This window comes from Ursus americanus, chromosome 20, assembly GCF_024610735.1.
Source record: "Ursus americanus isolate L20-20 chromosome 20, mUrsAme1.1.p, whole genome shotgun sequence".
NCBI classification, from domain to species: Eukaryota; Metazoa; Chordata; class Mammalia; order Carnivora; family Ursidae; genus Ursus; species Ursus americanus.
The window spans coordinates 41,769,831-41,791,085 of record NC_142146.1 but is presented as its reverse complement, the minus strand read 5'-3'; the positions used below and the strand labels follow the sequence as shown (position 1 = coordinate 41,791,085).

Sequence of the window (21,255 nt, the reverse complement as noted above, 5' to 3'; positions counted from 1 at the left end):
GAAGGACCTCATGTGTTAAGGAGGGGCCCTGGTCTTTGGGGTTTTTATTTAAAAATTGAAATCAGTGCTGTGAAAAAGAGTTTGAATTTGGGCTTACATGGAATAGACTCAGTAAAACAAGATTTCGTCCTGATTTGTTATTAAATTAAATCATCTAATACAGGAGTGCAAACTGCAATAAGAGTAAACATCCAATCAAGCCATTAAGCCAAACTGCCATTTGAGAGGAATTACGTGCGATAGAGCAGTGATTCTGAACTTATCTTCACATTTAATCAGCTAGGGAACTTTGAAAAACCCCAAGTATCAGGCTGTACCCCAATTTAACTAAATTAGAAGCTCAGAATTAGAAGTTTGTATAGCTCCCAAGGTGGCTCCATATGCAGCCAAAATCAAGGACTTCTGGGACAGAGCAATAGTTTCAACCCTAGCTGCTCAATAGAAACACCTGGATAGCTTTCAAACTCCCTATGTCAAGATTGCATCCAGATAGTAAATCAAAATCTCTGGAGGTGGGACTAAGCCTGCAAGCTGTTTAGAGCTGTCAGGTGATTCCAATATACAGGAAAGGTTTGGAGCCACTAGATGACCATCTTAAACACTGACATGGGATGCAATTCCAAAAAAACTAAAAAGTGAGATAATATACAGAAAAAAGATCTAGTCATTTCAACAAATAAGTGTCAGTAAAATAAAAAGATAAAAATAATATAAAAAGAGAGAGAAACTTAAGAGACATCAACTTAATGCAGTTTGTAGACCATATTTAGATACTGATTTGAACAAACGACATTTAGAAGGAATTCAGAGAAATTTGAACATTGGCTACTTGATGATATTAATGGATTATTATTTTTTAAAAATATGCTAATGATATTGGGCTTATATAAAAACAAAAGAATCCAAATTTTTAGGGGCACACACTGAAGTGGTTCAGTATAAAATGTATGATATCACAGATTTGTTTTTAAATAATGAGGGTGAAGGCAGGGGGATTTAGGGGAAAGAGTAATTAGTGAACCAAGATTGGTCATGTTAATAATTATTAAAGCTTGGTGAGTGGCCATTAGGATTTTATTTTGTTATTCTATCTAATTTGGGATAGGCTCGATATTTTCTGTATAAAGTTTTAAGTATAACCACAGTTTGGTTTAAAAACTGTGTTTTCACTGTTTATTTCACATGAAAAATAAAATTAAACTTAACATTAGGAAACTGACCAGAGGTACACACACACCATAACCAAAAATACGGTGTGTAAAGGGAAGCGAGGACGGGGGCGCGGGGGGTTGGACAGATGAGAAACAGGATTGGGAGTTGTGGTGGGGTTATTAGGAAATGACTATAGTGTACATTGGGCCTCTTCTAAAGGACTTCTAAAACTTGGACAACATCTTGTAGACATGAGGAAGATACTGAAAATTATTTAGTTAATTGGTTGGTTTTAAACTAGGTAAAATAAAATAGTTATAAATCCAAATCTCAGAAAGATAAATTCTGGTGACTATGTAAGAAATAGATTGATGAGAGGTAATTACAATAGTGCAATTGCAAGTGAATGATGATAAGGATTAAATTATTTCTTTGTGAACAGATAAAGGAAAATGATAGATGTGAGAGAAAATCCATAGGAGTTGATGGAAGTTATAGGGAAGAGGGTCTGGTTAGACACTGATATAGTGAGACAAATTGGGGACACAATGGACAAGTTTGCAAGAGAAATAATAAAACTGGGCCCCCAAAAATCTAAAATCCTTGCTACCCTCTCAGATGGCTGTCATTCTGAAAAAATCTGAAAGTTGTACATTGAATTCCAGTCTTCAGAAAAGTTGTATTACTAGAGAAGGAGTACAAAAAGATAAGGAAGAAAGATCAAAAAGAGGAATATTCTGAGTGGCATGAGAAAAAGTGAAATTTAGGAAAATTACCAGAGAATAAATTAAATTCATGCAGGTAATCAGTAAGTGAATAGAATTACAGGATTTACTTGCTATTATATTGGAAAGCTATTAACTTTTCCCAGATGTTGATCTCTGCTTGTTTGCTGAAAACTCATTTCTGTATTTTTGTTTTTATCTAGGACTTCATGTTTTTTGAAAAGAAAGGAAACGGAGAATAAAAAGGAACATGGTAGTGGATTAATGAAAGTCTCCTCAGAAAGTTTGAAGTCTGTGTATTGATTGGGACTATAGAAAAGAAAAGCTCACTGTTTTTCTTTCTTTATCGAAATGACTTATAGCACATGTGAATTATAGTGTGATGCCTGAGGCTCCTGTTATATATGACTTTTCAAATTATGAGTTTATTTTTTATATCACTTACTTATTAATGTTTCCACAAAATTCATATGTTGAAGCCCTAATATCAATGTAACTTAATCATTCTAAGGAAATAATTAAGTTTAAATGAGTGTGAATGATGTGGCCCTGATCTGATAGGACTAGTGTCTTCTCTTCATGCACACAAATCAGGGAAAGGCCTTGTGAGGACATACAAAAGGGGGCATCTAGAAGTCATAAAGGAAGCTCTCATCTGAAACCAGTCATGCTGGCACCTGGATCTTGAACTTGAACCCTGAGTACTGTGAGAAAATAAATTTCTGTGTTTAAGCCTTCTAGTCTGTGATATTTTCTTATGGTACCCTAGACTAACATACCAAATTAAAATCAAGATATTAAAAGAGTTTCATTCTTCTTGGAGGCTCTAGCGTACAATCCTTTTCCTTGCCTTTTCCATCTTCACAGGCCACCTATATTCCTTGACTTATAGCTTCTCTCCATCTCTAAAACCAGCAAGTGCTTCCATTGTAACATTTCTCTGACTCCAATTCTGCTTTCTCTCCCACATTTAAAGGACCCTGGGGATAACTTTGGGCCATCCTGGATAATCAGGGATAATGTCCCTATTCTAAGGTTACTTGATTAGCAACTTTAATTCTATCTGCAACCTAATTCATCCTTGCTATGTAACATAACATGGGCTTTAGAACATGGATATTTTGGGGGGCCATTATGCTTCCTGTTGTGTGTGGATATTTATTAAACATGTGTATATATGTATATATTTACATATATGTATATATTCCATATAAATATCCATAAATAACATACAGTTTTACTTTTCATATGCTTTAATAGGATATAAATGGCATCATACTATATATACCTTCTGCAACTGAAATTTTTCATTCACTGTTTTTTCTTTTGTACCTTGCCCATGTTGATATTTGTATCTCTGGTTTGCACATTTTTATGGTTATATATAGTATTCTGTTTTATGAATATAATACCATGTATTTACCTATTCTGTTCTGGATGGGCATTTTGGTTGTCGCTAACTATGATAGTTAATATTATGTTAACTTGGGTAGGCCTAGGTACCCAGATATTTGGTCAAACATTCTACATGATTCTGTGAAGGCATTTATTAGATGAGATTAGCATTTAAACTAGACTTTGACTAAAGCCAGTTACCCTCCATAACATCGGTGGGCCACATCTTATCAGTTGAAGACTTTAATTTAAAATGATTGACCTCCCTCAAAGGAAAGAGAATTCTGCCAAATACTCCTTTCAGACTCAGACTGCAGTATCATCTCTTCCCTGGGTCTCAAATCTGTTGACCTACCCTACAGATTTTGGACTTGCCAGCCTCTAAAATCATGTGAGCCAATTTCCTTAAAATCTCTCCTCCCTCCCGCCACATTCCCCTTCCACCATCCTAATACACTAACTTTTCTCTATCATCAATGTTACAGAATATTTCTATGCATGTCTCCTTATATGCACATGGAAGATGTTCTCTGAAGCTATTCCTATTATTGGAATTGGTAGTTCCAAAAGTATGAGCATCTTCATTATCATGAGATATTGTAACATTGCTCTCCAAATCAGTTATACTAATTTATTGTTTCAACAGCAGCATATGAGCATTGCTATTGCTTTACATACCCACCACATCTTGATATTGTCAGTTTTTGTCAACTGATATTTTTAGAAGGAATCTCATTGTTTTAATTTGCATTTCTGAGATTTCTAGTGAGGTTGAACATATTTTCATTTGTTTGTTGGATGTTCATATTTCCTCTAATACAAATTACCTTTTTACATACTTGGATCTTTTTTTTCTGTTGGTTTGTTTATCTTTTTTCCTATTGATTTGCATGTCTTTTTCAGATTACTAATCTTTTATAAGTTATATGCTTTGCATGTATTTTCTCCCAGATTGTGGATTTTCTTTCATATTATTTGTGATGTCTTTTTTGGTGCAGAAATTTATTTTTTTAAGGATGTTATTTATATATTTGAGAGGAAGAGAGAGAGAGAGGAGGGGATGGGGTGTGGGGGAGGGAGAAGTAGACTCCCTGCTGAGCAGGCAGCCTGCAGCAGGGCTTGATCCCAGGACCTTGAGATCATGAACTGAGCTGAAGGCAGACACTTAACCCACAGAGCCACCCAGGCACCCTATGCAGAAATTTAAATAGCCATATTTATCTATTGTTTTTCATGGTTTGCATTTTTGGGGTGTTTGTTTTTGTTTTACAGGTTTGTATTTCATAGGTCATTAATCCACTTGGAACTGATTTTTTTTTTTTTTGGCATAGTGTGAGAGATACCTAATTTTATTTTACATAAATAAGCACTCCAATATCAATAAATTGTTATCTTTTCTCTGGTTTCTGATACTTACCTTTACCAGAATCAACTTTCATAGATGTTTTTTTTATTTGTTTCTTGGTGTCCTGATCCATATATGTGTAAAAAAAGTTCCATATTTTTATATCAATAATTCTCTTCAAATTTCCTTGGCAATGTATTTTCTCTTGAATATTATTTTGATTTGGTCCTTTTAAATATCTACCTTTTAACCATAGACCATAGATCAGGCAATGGGGAAGAGCATGCCATAGCAGGATATTTAATGTCTTGTTAAAATGAATTAGTCTCTAGTAGTTTACCAGGTATCTATTATTTATCTTAGTTTTTTTTCTTGGCTTTCTTTGGAAGCAAGCAAGTTAAATCATGGTAAGAAAGAGATATGATAGTCAAAATAAACTTTAGAAGTTTGTCAAATTTTGTCTTTTAAAATGGTACCTACTCCAACATTATCGATTTTATGTAAAATATTTTAGGATACACAATGCATATTTTTAAATCACTGGATATTGCAGCTTTTTATTTGGAAAAAAATGTTGGAAAGCAGAGGTTTTGAGGCTGAAGTATATGTGGTGTGGACCTAATGAATGACGGCTTTTTATGACTTGTAGGATAGTTTTTATTTTATATTCACACTTCATGTAAGTGGAACTTAAATAAGTAATGTTTTGTGTTTTTTAAATAAGAAATGATTTAGAGATACTCTTAATGCAAATGGTACTATATGGATTATACAATCTGCTGTTGTATAAAATAGGGACAGCTATCTATTTTACTTACTGTTAGATTATTAAATTAATTAAACTAAGTTAATATTAAGTTCATTATGCATGAGAATGGATAGTCATTGGCCAGAGAGTGAGGCAGAGCAAGGAGAGGAAGGAGGCAGAGCCACGAATGTTTGCAGGAGTGTTAGAATGTAGTGGGAATCTGGCCATGCTGGGGTGAGGTCTCAGTCACGCTGAATCTGCATAAGCTTCACTCCCCCTGATCCCGGCAATGGGGCACTCACCACATCATGTAACAGCGGCGTCATAATACGGGAAATCTACGTGCACTAAGATCACAAGTATTTAGAGGTGTAGTTACATGTGGACTTAGTGGTATCCTCCTAGGGGAAAGTCTTAGGAGAAAATTGTTTCAGAAATTAAGGGAGAGACAAAGAAAATATTTCAAGTATGCTAAGTGGCTTGACTTTCAGGCTCACAGATTTCTAAGCATGTCAAGCCTCTTGTTTCCCCTGCTGACTCAGGTCAGAATAAGTGTAGTTACCAAATCATGTAGGGCATGACTGTTTGGACCTGTTCCAATAAATGGGAACATGCTGTCTAGTCTGTTCTGCCAAAAGGGGAAACCCAGGCCTGGGAGAAATAAGTGTGTATTTCCTGATAACAGTGATAAGAACAGTCACAGCAGGCTTTAATTAGATTGCTGCCCTTGTCCTTCCGTAATTACCAGGAGTTTCAGCCACTTGTGAGGTTGGTGGGTGGAGAACAGGGAGTCTTAGTGTAAATACTTAAAAATACTCAGTGTAAAGAATGGGGGAAGATCCAATGTACATCATGGTGACTCTAGTCAACAATTCTGCACTGTATACTTGAAATTTGCTGCGAGTAGATCTTAAATGTTATCACACACACACACACAAACAAAATGGCAACTGTGAGATAATGGATGTGTTAACTAACCATATTGTTGTAATCTTTTACACACACACACACACACACATATAGTGATCACACTGCACACCTTTAATTTCACCATGTTGGCAATTATATCTCAGTAAAGCAGAAAAAAGAAACGAAAGAAGGAAACAAATATTAATTAATAAATTCCCACTTATCCATCACCAAAACCAAATGAACAGAAATGCTCTTGATTTGCATCAGCTATGTTCATTGACTCATTTTTCAATCTGTGATGCAAAATAGAAAATATATACCCTGGGGACTCGAATGCTCAAGCAGCTTCTGCTGATGCCCATTTGTTTTCTTGTTCATTGTTACTCATGCCAGACCCCACTCAGGCATCTAGGGTGAATAGAATGAAATTTCCGCAGAGAAACTCCTCAGGTGGACAAAGGTCACACCCAAACAAAGTAGCCTGCATGCTAGGTGAGGAATAAAGAGCAAACATTGCATCAACTGAGATTGTGACTTTGAGAGCCGTGTTTTAGGATTCATATTGACTAGTCAACTGAACCTCTCATTATTCAACTGCCTGCTAGTTCCAGGCAAGTAAGATAAATTCAAGGGGCTGGTGTAAGACATCAAGGAGTAAGGTAATGCAGGGGAATGGAGAATTGTCAGTGCAGTCCAGCCTCATATTTCTCAAATTAAAAAACAAACAAGCAAACTACTTTGCTAGCCAAATCCTCGCCTGCTGGCTGGCCTAATGAAGTCAAAGTTCTCCATTTGTACTGACCTACCAACAGGGTTATCACACCTACATGCTACTTTTCAGAAGCAAATAGCCCACAGATAAAATGTAGGTACCTAAAACAATGTATTACAAACATCAGCATTTTCTCATGATTAGAAGTGAGAAATGGGACACCCAGTGTCTCAGTCGATTAAGCGTCTGACTCTTGATCTCAGCTCAGGTCTTGATCTCAGGGTCGTGAGTTCAAGCCCCCACATGGTACCTACTTAGAAAAACATGGGACTATGGCAATTTCCAATTAGTTAGTACCCCATGTCTGCTACTTGTTTGCTTTTATGGATTCTGTATTTTGGACAAATCATATAACCTTTCTATGTCTCAGTGTCTCACATGTCTCAGTGGGCATATTAATTGGGGGGAACCAGTTCATTCACTTGTGGCTATACCTTGAAATACTCTCAATACACACCAATAGGTGGTTGTGATGATTCAGTGAGTTATTATATGAAAAGTTCCTAGAACCATGCCTGGCACATTGATAGTAAGCACCGCAATGGTGTTACCTTTTAAAGTGAGATACTATTTTTAGCTTGATATCAGATCTTTTTATCATACTTACATAGTTTGGTTTTTCTGAAATTATTCAATTCCTTTGCTTTTTAAAAAAGTACTTAAAAATATAATTTCTAGTTCACTTTGGAACAAGCATACCCATTCCACCTAACCAATCAGCTAAGGGTCTTTTGGCACAGTGCTTGTCAAACATTAGCATGCATAAAAATTACCTAGAGGGTTTGATGAAATACAAATTGCTGGGCCCATTTTCATAATTTCTGACTAGAAGATCTCAGGTACTGCCTGAGAATTTGCATTCTAACACTTTCTAATGTGATACTGATGCTTCTCATCTGGGCACCAGACTTGAGAACCATTGCCTTAGCAAATGAAAGGTAATATTTCTTGGGGAAAGAAATTTGAAAATGTAAATAGCAAATTTAGTTCTCTCTGTGTACATACGTAATTACACACACACACATAATTAACAGATATATAAATTTGTTAGCATCATTTACTATGTAGTTAAAAGGTAAGACTTATTTTTTTAAAGATTTTATTTATTTGAGAGAGAGAAAGAGGGAGAATGAGTGGGGGGAGAAGCAGAGGGAGAGAGAGAAGCATGCTCCCCACTGAGCAGGCAGCCCAATACAGGGCTCCATCCCAGGACCCTGGGATCTATGACCCGAGCCAAGGCAGACACTTAACCAACTAAGCCACCCAGGCACCCCAAAAGTAAGGCTTATTAAGGGAATCATGTAAGTACACGTATTTAGGATGTTCAACATTTATTTAACATTTCTACCATTGTTAAGTTGCCATTGTTATAATGTGTTTTAAATATATTATTTCAGGGCACCTGAAGCAAAGGTTTCTTTCATTGGTTATTCTCCATTTTATAACACATAGCAAACATTTAAAATGAGTCAAAAACAGGGCACCTGGGTGGCTCAGTCAGTTAAGCATCTACCTTCGGCTCAGGTTATGATCTCAGGGTCCTGGGATTGAGTCCTGCATTGGGCTCCTTGCGTGGTGGGGAATCTGCTTCCCCCTCTGCCTGCCACTCTCCTGGCTTGTGTTCCCCCTCTCTCTCTGACAAATAAATAAATAAAATCTTTTAAAAAATGGTTTAAATATATTATTTCATAAACATGGGATTTTTATTTTCTCAAAATGACTAGCCAATCAACTTGTCCTTACCTGATAGGACTTCACTGCTCATTCAGGGCAAGAAAGTATCCTGAATGTCCTCCTTTATGCCATTTTTCCCCTTCCGTGGTATAGCTCCAATTTAATAAATAAATACATAAATAAATAAATACTTTTTCTTGCTTCCAGATGTGATTTGTGTTTGTGTTTATGAGATTTTCTGGGATTTTCTTTCGAAAAGTGGTATTCCTTTTGAAAAAGAATGTAATTATGAAGTGTTTTAAGCTATGTGACATTGAATTTTTAATTAGCATTAGTTGCATAGTAGTAGATAATTTAAAGAAGAAGGACAACCAAAACAATAGTCAGCTTGTATTTTGTAAATGAGTTTTGCTTATTTAAATTTGTACTTATGTTCACAGGATAACGCTGAAAAACATTGCTCTGCCAGTTGTTGTAAAAGTGGCAACAGGTACTCGTATGTAGGGTACTGACTCTAGTTTCACCATTCCTGGCATATTTGTGGCCAATATTTATGATTTTTTTTTTATGAACGTAGGAGGGAAATAGGGTTTAAAGTGAGAAAAACTGGACATTTCCAGGAACAGATTTAAACTGATAACTGATTTTATTACATTTTCTTATCTTGCTGAAAAGGTTGATGTACATTATTATAGCAACCACGTATTTAAGAGAAAGAGTTGATTCTTATCACTCCTTGTTAATGTATATAGTGTCTAAAGACGCTAATGACCTAAGTCTTCTCTCGTGGTCAAATTATGGAACAAAGTCTTCTGGAATTTTGCCAAAAGATCAGACAGTACTCCCAGCTCAGGTGATACCACTCAAGACTTAAGTCTTGGTCTTAAAGTAAGAAAGATCTATAAAACCCAATTTAATGAGTAGTCTAGATCTCTCATTTTCATGCTTGGTTTTCTGCACTCTTCTGTGTTATTGGATATGTCACAAATCTCCATCCATAAAGGGTGGAACTGATCTAATTTTCAGTTGAAGAAATCATTCCAGGTTCACCTCCATGACTCTTCAGTTTTATGGGAGTTGATATTTAGTGAATTAGTCGAACCACTCTATCAATAGAAGTCTCTTAAATAATTGATTTCATGTAGCCTTAAGGAATTAAGAGTAACTGGTAGATAATTAAATTCAATCAGATGAGCAGGTAAGAAATGGGTAAAACTATAGCATTTTGCTTATCAAATAAAAATATGATCAGGATTTGATTTCAGCTCTTGAATTTTCTAGCTGTGTAATTTTGGATGAAAATCTTAATGAAAACTCTTTAAGCTTTGGCTTCTTTATTCCTATAATTGAGTTAACAATTCCTTCTTTTTAAGATTTTTGCTAGGATTAAATAAACATTGTTTACTATCATTACTATTATGTTTATTGTTAATGCACCAATTCTCAACTCGGATGACGTTATACTGTAAGCATTTTTTATGACTTTCAGATGTTGCAGAAAATGCTAAGTGATAATATTTTTTTTTAAATAATTTTATCTATTCCTAGGATTGGTAATATATAGCTAGTGTTTCCCACACTGAGGAAAGAAGTCCTCTCTTAGACTACAGTGCATATTTGTGACATAAGCTTAGGTTTTGACATATGATTCAAATAATAATTATATATGTGTGCATACTCATTTACTAAACAACTTACACACTCCATAGTTTCATTTTCCAATTTTAGTTTTCCAAATTTTAGTTTTCTTAAAGTTTTATCTTAAATTGTGAACTTATAATTTTAATTCATCTTGATTTCTACATACTAAAACAGGAATACTTGAATTTCCTTTAGTGTTCAAAAAGGAGGATTTGAGAGTATATGCACAACTGGAAAATTGTATAACTTGATGAATCATGAAAGTATATTTTATAGGTAAGAAAATTGTGACTCTAATGTTTTTAAGATAGTTAAGATACAGCTCACGGTATGAATATAACCCTTTAACAGTTCTGGGTTTTGAGGTTTCTATAAACCTTATAATTTTGTATAAGTAGGAAACATAGCTTATTGTTTTCAATGACTGAAAAAAAGGAAATTAAGAGGGTAACTTTGGATAAAGAGGTTTGGGAAGAGGTAAAATGTTTCTTTCAAATTTCCGGAAATACTAAAATTTAAGTGAAACATAATGTCTCTATATTTCTTTTAATCATTTATTTATTTCTGTTTCCTGCAATCCATGATGTGAGGTTACTAGGGCCAACAGGGTACAGTTCTGGGATAGCTCATTTGCACCTTGCTGGTCCAGAAAATGGGGAGGTTTTCAATGTGCAAATTTGGTTGAAGGCTTATGAAACGGTACTTCTCAAGAACATTCCCTTGCACAAGGTGCAAAAAAGTAAACCAATATTGGGAGTGTAGGGACCAGGACTGCCAGAGAAGCATTAGCTTTATATCCTAATACACATGGAATTATTCATAGAACTAATTAACTTCAAAATTCTGAATGGAATGTTTCTTTGCCGTGGCTGCTTGGGCATCCTCTCTTCCTCACAACAACTTTGAGAGGCTGTGGATGTGGGCCAGATAGAGGATCAAGTCTCTTCTAATTCACCTCCCAGGTAGCATTTCACACAGAGCTTCCAGAGACTAATGTGTTCCAACTCTCAGTCACCATAAATGACTTCTGTGCTTTTTAATGCCTATGGTCCTCTCTGTGGCCTATCTAATGGAGATTTTATAGCTTACAGTAGGAAACTACAATCTTTAGGCAAAAGGATCTAAAATTTTGCAGAAGCCTTATTACTGCTATTCTGATATAAGTGAAAAGCTGGCTGCCTTTTTGGAGAGGATGCCTGGGTTCCTGGGTTTAGGAAAAATCTGAGATCTCACTGAGCTTTCAGTATCCAATGTAGGAAGCAGACATTTATATTTCTATCTACAGAATAGGAAAAACAAGCATCATAGCTCATGAGTAACAAATCTCCTATTTCTGACTTATAATCGGCCACATATATGAAATATAACTGACCCTCCATGAGCCTCTTCTTTTCTGCCCTGATACATTTTCTCCCACCATACTACCTACTCCACTCCTTGATCCACCTCAACAACTCCTGCTATTTTTCTTCTTCAGCATACCTGGGTTCTCTTTCTAGCTCCGCTATTTATAAATCTAAATGACAACAAAACATTTTGAGGCTCATATTTTTTCATCTGTTAAACTGGGATGAAGCAGAATAACATCATTAAGTGACAAAACTGGAGTTTTGACAATCACCTATACTTGTGAGTGCCTTTGTGAAGCCCAGGAGTCCAGCAGAGATATTCCAGCACACCTCTGGAGGAAAAACGTATCAGAGATTAGACACATTGAAGAGGGTAAGAGAAATAGCTTCACTTTACCCACATCACCCTTCTCCCAAGGCAGCAGAGCTCACTGCCAAGAGAGACCTTTTTGGTTCATGATTTCTGCATACTGGAAAGTCTAAACAGGTAAGTTCCTAGCTTCCTCAGATGTGCAAAAGAGACCCACTTCTTTCTCACTGTATCCTGAATACTGAGTAGAACAACAAAGACACAGCTGGGAGAACTGTATCTAAGACTATGGGGAGAGCATCAAAGGACATGGATCCTACCAACTCTGTCACGAACTCCATCTATAGACCACCCACAAGCCACTGGGGATGCCTCCCCTGAGGATCCTCCCAACTGGCCCACAGGTACCCCCAACACTCCGTGTGCCTCACACACACACATCCCCTTATTGAACATTTCCCTGTGCATACTACGAAAAGTGGCAAAAGCAAACTTTTCCAGATAGCTAGTGAGCACAAAGAAAACAGGTTCAACTATGTGGAACTAGAAAAAAATCCCACAAACCTGAGCATTCAGCACTGACCTAGGGAAAGCAAACAGGAAGCTGTCAGCACATGGCCTGGCTTCACAGCATCAAGAGAAAGCATACAACCTTAAGGATTACCACCAAGAAGGAACAAGAAATGTGAAGCAGGCACATCCATAAAAAATGTCTCAGAAAGCCTCAGGATCCCAAAGTGGGCTGACGGACATATAAGAAATGAAGAAGAGGGCATAGTGCTTATTTGAAGTAAGAATGGCCAGGAACTTCCCAAATCTGAGGATAGATTTGGACATCAGGTTCATAAAGCTCATAGACTCCCCCAAAATTTCAATTCCAAATCTTTTCTCCAACACACACTACAATAAAACTGTCTAATTTTTTAAAGATAATTATAAAAATAACAAGAGAAAAAAAAAACCCTCACATACAAGGGAACTCCCCATAAGGCTATCAGCAACTTTTTCAGCAGAAACTTTGCAAGCCAGGAGAGAGTGGGATGACATATTCAAAATGCAGACAGAAAAATCTGCCAACCTGGAATATTTCACTTGGAAAAGTTGTTCTTCAAAAATGAAGGAGAAATAAAGACTTTCCCCCAAAAATAAAACCTAAAGGAGTTCATCACCAGTAGACCTGCCTTACAAGAAATGCTGAAAGGAGTTCTTCAATGAAAGAAATGAAAGAACACTAATAAGTAACATGAAAACTTATGAAAATATAAAACACACTGGTAAAGGTAAGTACATAATCAAATTCACAATACTCTCATACTGTACTATGATAGTGTGTTAATCACTTAACTCTAGTATAAAAGTTAAGACAAAAGGATTAAAAATAACTATAATTTGCTAATGAATACACAATATAAAGAGAGGTAAACTGTGACTTCAAAAACATAAAATGTGAGGGAGAGAAATAAAAGTATGGAGTTTTTGTATGCAACTGAAGTTAAGTTGTTATCAGTTCTAAATGGACTGGTATAGTTCTAAGATGTTTTATGTAAGCCTCCTGGTAACAACAAAGCAAAAATCTACAGTAGATACACAAAAGATAAAGAAAAGGGAATCAAAGCATAGCACTATGGAAAATCATCAATTTACAAAGGAAGACAGCAAGAGAAGTATAAAATAGCCAGAAAACAATACGATGGCATTAGAAATTCTTTACCTATCAATAATTAGTATAAATGTAAATGATTAAAGTATCTGAGCAAAAAGTGTCAACCAAGTGGCTGAAAGGACAAAAACAAAACTCAACTATATGCTGCCTATAAATAACTCACTTCAACTTTAAGGACACACCTAGACTCAAAGTGAAGGGATAGAAAAAGATATTCCATGAAAATCAAAAGAGAGCAGAGATAGCAATACTTATATTAACAAATAGACTTGAAGTCAAAGATCATAAACAAGAGACAGATGGTAATTATATAATGATGATAAAGGGTTCAATTAACAAAGAGGATAAAACAATTATATATGAACCCAACATCAGAGCAGCTAAATATATCAAACAAATACAAATAAATCTGAAGGGACAAATACAATAATAATAGACTTCAATACTCCACTTTTACCATTGAATAGGTCATCAACACATAAAATCAAAAAGGAAACAGTGAACTTGAACCATAATCAAATGGATCTAACAAACATATATCCAACAGCAGCAGAATACATATTCTTTGCAAGTACACATGGAACATTCTCCATGGATTATATGTCAGGTCACAAACAATTCTTAGCAAATTTAGGAAGATTGAAATTCTACCAAATATCTTTTCTGATGACAGTAGTATGAAAATAGATATCAATAACAGAAGGAAAACTGGAAATTTTACAAATATGTGAAAATTAAGCAAAACACTTTATAATCAAAGGGTCAAAAAATAAGAGCGTTCAAAAAATATCTTAAAATAAATGAAATTGTAAAAGAGCATACTAAAATTTATGAGATGCAGCAAAAGCAGTTCTAAGAGGAAGTTTTTAGCAATAAAGAGCTACATTAGAAAAAAAGAAAAATCTCAAATAAACATCCTCACTGTACACATAAAGAAATTAGAAAAAAAAAAAAAGCCCAAAGTTAGAAGAAGGAAAGAAAAATAACAAAGATCAGAAAGAAATAAGTGAAATAGAAACCAGAAAAACAATAGAAAATATCAACAAAACTGTGCTGGGTTTTTGAATGGATAAACAAAATCAACCAACCTTTAGCTAGACTAAGAAAAAGAGTGAAGACAAATACATCAAATCAGAAATGAAGAAAACATTATAATTGATACCACAGAAATATAGAGAATCATAAGAGACTACCAGTAACAATGATATGTTATCAGTTAGATAAATTAAAATGGATGAATTCCTAGAAATATGCAACCTACCAAGACTGAATCATGACGAAGTAGAAAATATGAATTAGCCAATTTCTAGTAAGAAGATTGAATCAGTAATCAAACAAATTCCAACAAAGTTCAGAATCAGATGGTTTCATTGGTAAATTCTGCCAAACATTTAAAAATGACAATCCTCTTCAACCTTCCAAAAAAATAAGTATAGTAGTTAGTCAAGAAAAAGATATAAAAGGCATTCATATTGGGAAAAAAAAAAAAGTAAAACTATTTCTGTTTGTAGATGACATAATGCTATATATAGAAAATCTGAGACTCCTATAAAAACCCATTAGAACTATTCAACAAATTCAGTAAAGTTGCAGAATATAAAATCAACATACAGAAATCAGTTCTGTTTCTATATGCTAACAAGGAACTATCTGAAAGAAAAATTAAGAGAGCAATCTTATTTATAATGGTATCAAGAACAATAAAATAGGAATAAATTTAACTGAGAAGGTGAAAAACCTTTACACTGAACATTTACAGACATTGATGAAAGGGATTGAAGACAAAATAAATGGAAATATATCCCATGTTCTTGGGTCAGATGAATTAATATTGTTAAATGTCCATAATGCCAAAAGCCATATATAGATTCAATGCAACACCTATCAAACTTCAAAAACAACTCTTCACAAATTTTTCAAATTCCTAAAATTCAAACTGAATCAAAAAAGACCCCCAATAGCCAAAGCAATCATAAGAGAGAAAAACAAAAATGGAGGCATCCTGATTTCAAATGATATACAAAGCTACATTAACCAAAACAGTATGGTATTGGAATAAAAACAGACACATATATGGAACAGAATAGGGAGCCCAGAAATAAACCCATATATGCATATTTGATCAATTAATTTTCAACAAAGAAGTCAAGAATGTATAATGGGAAATGATAGTCTTTTCAATAAATGGTGCCAGGAAAAACTGGTAGCCACATGCAAAGGAATGAAACTGGACGATTATCTTATACCACACACAAAACTAACTCAAGATGGATGAAAGACTTGAATGTAAAACCTGAAGCCATAAAATCCTAAAAGAAAACAAAGGTCAAGCTTCTTTTTTTTTTTTTAATTTTTCATTATGTTCAGTTTGCCAACATATAGTACATCATAAGTTTTTGTTGTAGTGTTCAATGATTCATTAATTGTGCACAACACCCAGTGCTCATCCCAACACATGCCCTCCTTAATACCTATCACCTTAGCTTTTGACATTGGTCTTGGAAATGATTTTTTGGATTTGACAACAAAATCAAAGGCAATAAAAGAAAAAAATCAAAAAGTGGGACTACAAACTAATAAGCTTCTGTTCAGCACAGGAAACAATCAACAAAATGAAAAGGCAACCTACTGAATGGTAGAAAATAGAAAATATTTGAAAATCACACATCTGATAAAGGTTAGCAACGAAAATATATAACAAACTCATACAACTTTATAGCAAAAAAGAAAATCCTATTTTATTTTATTTTTTTAAAGATTTTATTTATTTATTCGACAGAGATAGAGACAGCCAGCGAGAGAGGGAACACAAGCAGGGGGAGTGGGAGAGGAAAAAGCAGGCTCATAGTGGAGGAGCCTGATGTGGGGCTCGATCCCAGAACGCCGGGATCATGCCCTGAGCCGAAGGCAGACGCTTAACTGCTGTGCCACCCAGGCTCCCCCTTATTTTAAAAAGGGCAGAGGAATTGAATAATTTTTTTTTCCAAATAAGAAATATAAATGGCCAACAGGTACATGAAAAGGTGCTCAACATAACTAATCATCAGGGAAATGCAAATCACAACCAAAATGAGATACCACCTCACACCTGTTAGAATAGCTATTATAAACAAAAGGTAACAAGTGCTGGAGAGGATGTGGAGAAAAGAACATTTGTGTACTCTTGGTGGGAAGGTAAATTTGTGCAAACAGTATGAAAACCAGTATAGAAGTTCTTAAAATAGTACTACTATATGATCCAGCAACCTTCCTTTTGGGTATATATCCAAAGGAAATGAAACCATGATCTTGAAGACTCCCACATTAATTCCAGCATTATTCACAACAGCCAAGATATAGAAGCAATCTAAATATCTGTCAATGAATGAATAGGTCGAGAAAATATGGTACATATACACAAAAGAATACTATTCAGTCTTAAAAATGAAGAAAATCCTGCGATTTGTGACAACATGAATAAATATAGAGGGTGTTATGCTAAGTGGAATAGCCAGACAAAGAAATACAAATACTGCATGATACACTTGTGTGTGGAATCTTAAAAAAAAAAAAAAAAAAAAGTTGAACTCATAAGACAGAGGGTAGCAAAATGGTGGTTGTCAGGGTCTGGGGAGTGGGGAAAACAAAGAGTTTGGTAAAAGGGTATCAACTGTCTGTTATAAGATGAATATTTTCTGAGAATCTAATGTATAATGTATGACTATAGTTGAAACATTATATAATTTAAATTTGATAAGAAAGTAGAACTTAAATGTTCTCATTAAAAAAGCAAGTAAATATATGGAGGATGAATGTGTTAACTAACTCAAAGGGGAGAATCCTTTCACAATGTATATGTATATCAAATCATCACATTGTATACTTTAAATATCTCACATTTTTATTTACCAATTATACCTCAAAAAACCAGTATGGTACTGGCATAAAAACAGACACATAGACAAATGGAACATAATTGTCAGTCCAGAAATAAATCCAGATAAGATCGACTAATTTTTGATAAAGGAGCCAAGAATATTCAATGATGAAAGGATAGCCTGTATATGCATACCTAGGAGATATTGCAGGTTCAGTTCCAGAACATGACAATAAAGCTAATGTCACAATAAAGTAAGGCAAATATGTTTTTTGGTTTCCCAGTGCATATAAAAGTTTTCTTTACACTATACTATAGCCTATTAAGTGTGCAATAGCATTGTATCTAAAAAACAATGTACATATCTTAATTTAAAAATACTTTATTGCTAAAAAATGCTAATTTTCTGAGCTTTTTAGTGAGTCATGATCTTTTTCCTGTGGACGGTCTTGCCTCAATGTAGACAACTGCTGACTAATCAGGGTGGTGCTTGCTGAAGGTTGGGATGGCTAATGTGGTAATTTCTCAAAATAAGACAATAGTTTGCTGCATCAACCAACTCTTCCTTTCATGAAAGCAGAATTCCTCTGTTGTATGTGATGCTACTTGACAGCTTTTTACTCATAGTAAAATTTTTTTCAAAATTAGAGTCAATCTATTCAAACCCTATTGCTGCTGTATCAACTAAGTTTATGTAATATTCTAAATCCTTGATATTTGTTTCAATAATCTTCAAAGCATCTTCACCAGAGTAGATCCCATTTCAAGAAACCACTTTTTTTGTTAATCCATAAGAGGCACCTCCTCATCTGTTAAAGTTTTATCATGAGATTGCAGCAACTCAGTCCCATCTTTAGGATCCACTTCTATTTCTCTTGTTATTTTCACATCGCAGTTACTTCCTCCACTGAAGTCGTGAACCCCTCAAAGTCATCCATCAGGGTTGGAATCAAGTTCTCCCAAACTCTTGTTTATGCTGATATTTTGACTTCTTCCCACGAATCCCAAATGTTCTTAATGGATTCTAGAATGGTAAATCCTTTCTTAGAAGGTCTTCAGTATACGTTTCCCAGACCCATCAGAGGTATCACCACCTATGACAGCTATAGATTTACAAAATGTATTTCTTAAATAATAAGACTTGAAAGTCAAAATTACTCCTTGATCCATGGGCTGGAGAATGAATGTTGTGTTAGCAAGCATGAAAATGACATTAATCTTATTGTACACCTTCATCAGAGCTCTTGGGTACCAGGTGGCATTGTCAATAAGCAGTAATATTTTGAAAGGAATCTATATTTCCGAGCTGTAGGTCTCAACAGTGGGCTTAAAATCTTCAGCAAACTATGTTGTAAACAGATGTGCTGTCATCCAGGCTTGATTCTCCTATTTATACAGCATGGGCAGAGTAGATTTAACATAATTCTTAAGGGTGCTAGGATTTTCAGAATGGTCTATGAACACTGGCTTCAACTTAAAGTCACCAGCTGCATTAGCCCCTAACAAGAGAGCCATCCTGTCTTTTGAAGCTTTGAAGCCAGGCATTGGCTTCTCCTCTCTCGCTATCAGTTCTAGGTGGTATCTTTTTCAATAGAACGCTGTTTCATCTACATTGAAAATCGGTTGTTTGGTGTAGTCACCTTCATTAATTATCTTAGCTAGATCTTTTGGATAACTTGGGGCAGCTTCTACATCAGCACTTATTTTACCTTAAGTTATGGAGAAAGCTTCTTACCTTAAACCTCATAAACCAATATTTGTAGCTTCAAACTTTTCTTCTGCAGCTTCCTCACCTCTCTCAGCCTTCCTAGAATGAAGGAGAGTTAGAACCTTGCTCTGGGTTAGGCTCTGACTTAAGGGAATGTTTGTGGCTGGTTTGATCTTCAATCCAGACCACTAAAACTTTCTCCATTTCAGCAATAAGGCTGTTTTGCTTTTTTATTCATGTGTTCACTGGAGTAGCACTTTTAATTTCCTTCAAGAACTTTTCCTCTGCATTCACAACTTGGCTGTTTGGTGTAAGAAGCCTACCTTCTGACCTATCTTAGTTTTCAACGTGCCTTCTTCACCAAACTTAATCATTTCTGGCTTTTGATTTGAAGTGAGAGACATGCAACGTTTCTTTTCACTTGAACACTTAGAGGTTAGTGTAGGGTTATTAATTGTCCTAATTTCGATATTGTTATGTCTCAGAGAACAGGGAGATCAATAGAGAGGGAGAGAAAAGGGGGGATGACCTGTTGGTGGAGCAATCAGAACACAGAAAAGCATTACTCAATGAATGTTTCTAGCACCTCAAAACAATTATGGTAGTCACATCAAAGATCATCAACCACATTTCACCATAATGAATGTAATAATAATTTTAAAATTTTTGAAATATTGTGAGAATTACTAAAATATGACAGAGACATGAAGTGAGCAAATGCTCTTGGAAAAATGGTATTGATAGACTTGCTGGATTCAGGGTTGCCACAAACATTCAATTTGTAAAAAATGTGATATCTGCAAAGCACAATAAAGTGAAATGTATTCAACATTGTACTAAAAGCTCTTGCCAGATCAATTAAGCAAGAAAATTAGATAAAATCATCTAAATTGGAAAAGAATTTTTTTTTTTTCCTATCTGGAGATGGCATAGTCTTATATAGAAAACCCTAAGGGCTCCACTAAAACATTATTAGAATTAAAAAATGAGTTCAGTAAAGTTGCAGTATTTACAATAAATGAAGTGAAATCAATTATATTTCTATAAACTTGCAGTGAACTGTTGTAAAATAAAAATAAGAAAATAGTTATTTTTATAATAGCATCACAAAGAATAAAATACTTAGGAATAAATTTTACAAGAAGCATAAAATTCTGAAAATCAGAAAATATTGTTGAAAGAAGTTAAAGAAAATCTAAAATAAAATTTTGTAGATCCTTGTGAATTCAAGTCTTGATATTGTTAAGATAGCAATACTCCCTAATGTGATCTACAGATTCAATAATCTCTATCAGAATCACAGGTAGCTTTTTTTGTAGAAACAAACAAAAATTACAAAAATCGATAAATTGGACTACATTAAAAATTTTAAACTTCTGTGCTTTAATGGACATCATCAAGAAAGTGGAAAGACAACCCACATAATGGAGAAAAATATTTCCAAGTCTTATAATGGGACATAATCTAAAATGTATAAAATCTTTCATAATTCATCAGCAAAAAGACAAATAACATAGGTAAAATGGGCAAAGGATTTGAAGACAGTGTTCTCCAAAGAATATATATACAAGCGGCCAATAACACATGAAAAATTATTCATCAAAATTAGCCATTAGGGAAATGTAAATCAAAACCACAATGAGATACGCCTTTACACCCACTAGGGTGTCTATAATTAAGAAGACAGACAATAGCAAGTGTTGACAAGAATGTTGAGAAATTAAAATTCTCATATATTGTCAGAGGTAATATAAAATGTGTGGTCACTTTGGAAAACATTTTGCAGTTCTTGAAAATGTAATCATAAAAATTTAAATAAACAGCAAAACTAAAAAAAAATCTCTTCAGTTTTCATTTTTTCCCTTTTGCTACTATTCTTTCTTCATTTCTCTTTATCTCAGCTCTCACTTCATAGTCTGGTTATTTGGAATGCAATCTATTTAAAACTCAGTCTTGTATTCTGTAGTAAATATCTTTCCAAAACACATCTTTCCCTTATCATGAT

General features: G+C 34.7%; 1 protein-coding gene and 1 long non-coding RNA gene across 20 annotated transcripts in view; one reads left to right on the top strand and one right to left on the bottom strand.

Moving 5' to 3' along the window:
• Nucleotides 1–2,609, top strand: part of LOC123802417 (phospholipid scramblase 1) — a 28,752-nt gene extending 26,143 nt beyond the window's left edge. For all 19 annotated transcript variants that reach the window (XM_045813213.2, XM_045813096.2, XM_045813135.2 and 16 more), the window contains one exon: nucleotides 2,081–2,609. In XM_045813213.2, coding sequence (XP_045669169.2) covers nucleotides 2,081–2,119 — 39 coding nt within the window. In that variant the 3' untranslated portion in view covers nucleotides 2,120–2,609. The remainder of the gene's footprint in view (nucleotides 1–2,080) is intronic.
• Nucleotides 1–21,255, bottom strand: part of LOC148108413 (uncharacterized) — a 129,788-nt gene that overhangs the window by 58,777 nt on the left and 49,756 nt on the right. The gene's annotated exons all lie outside the window — the stretch shown is intronic.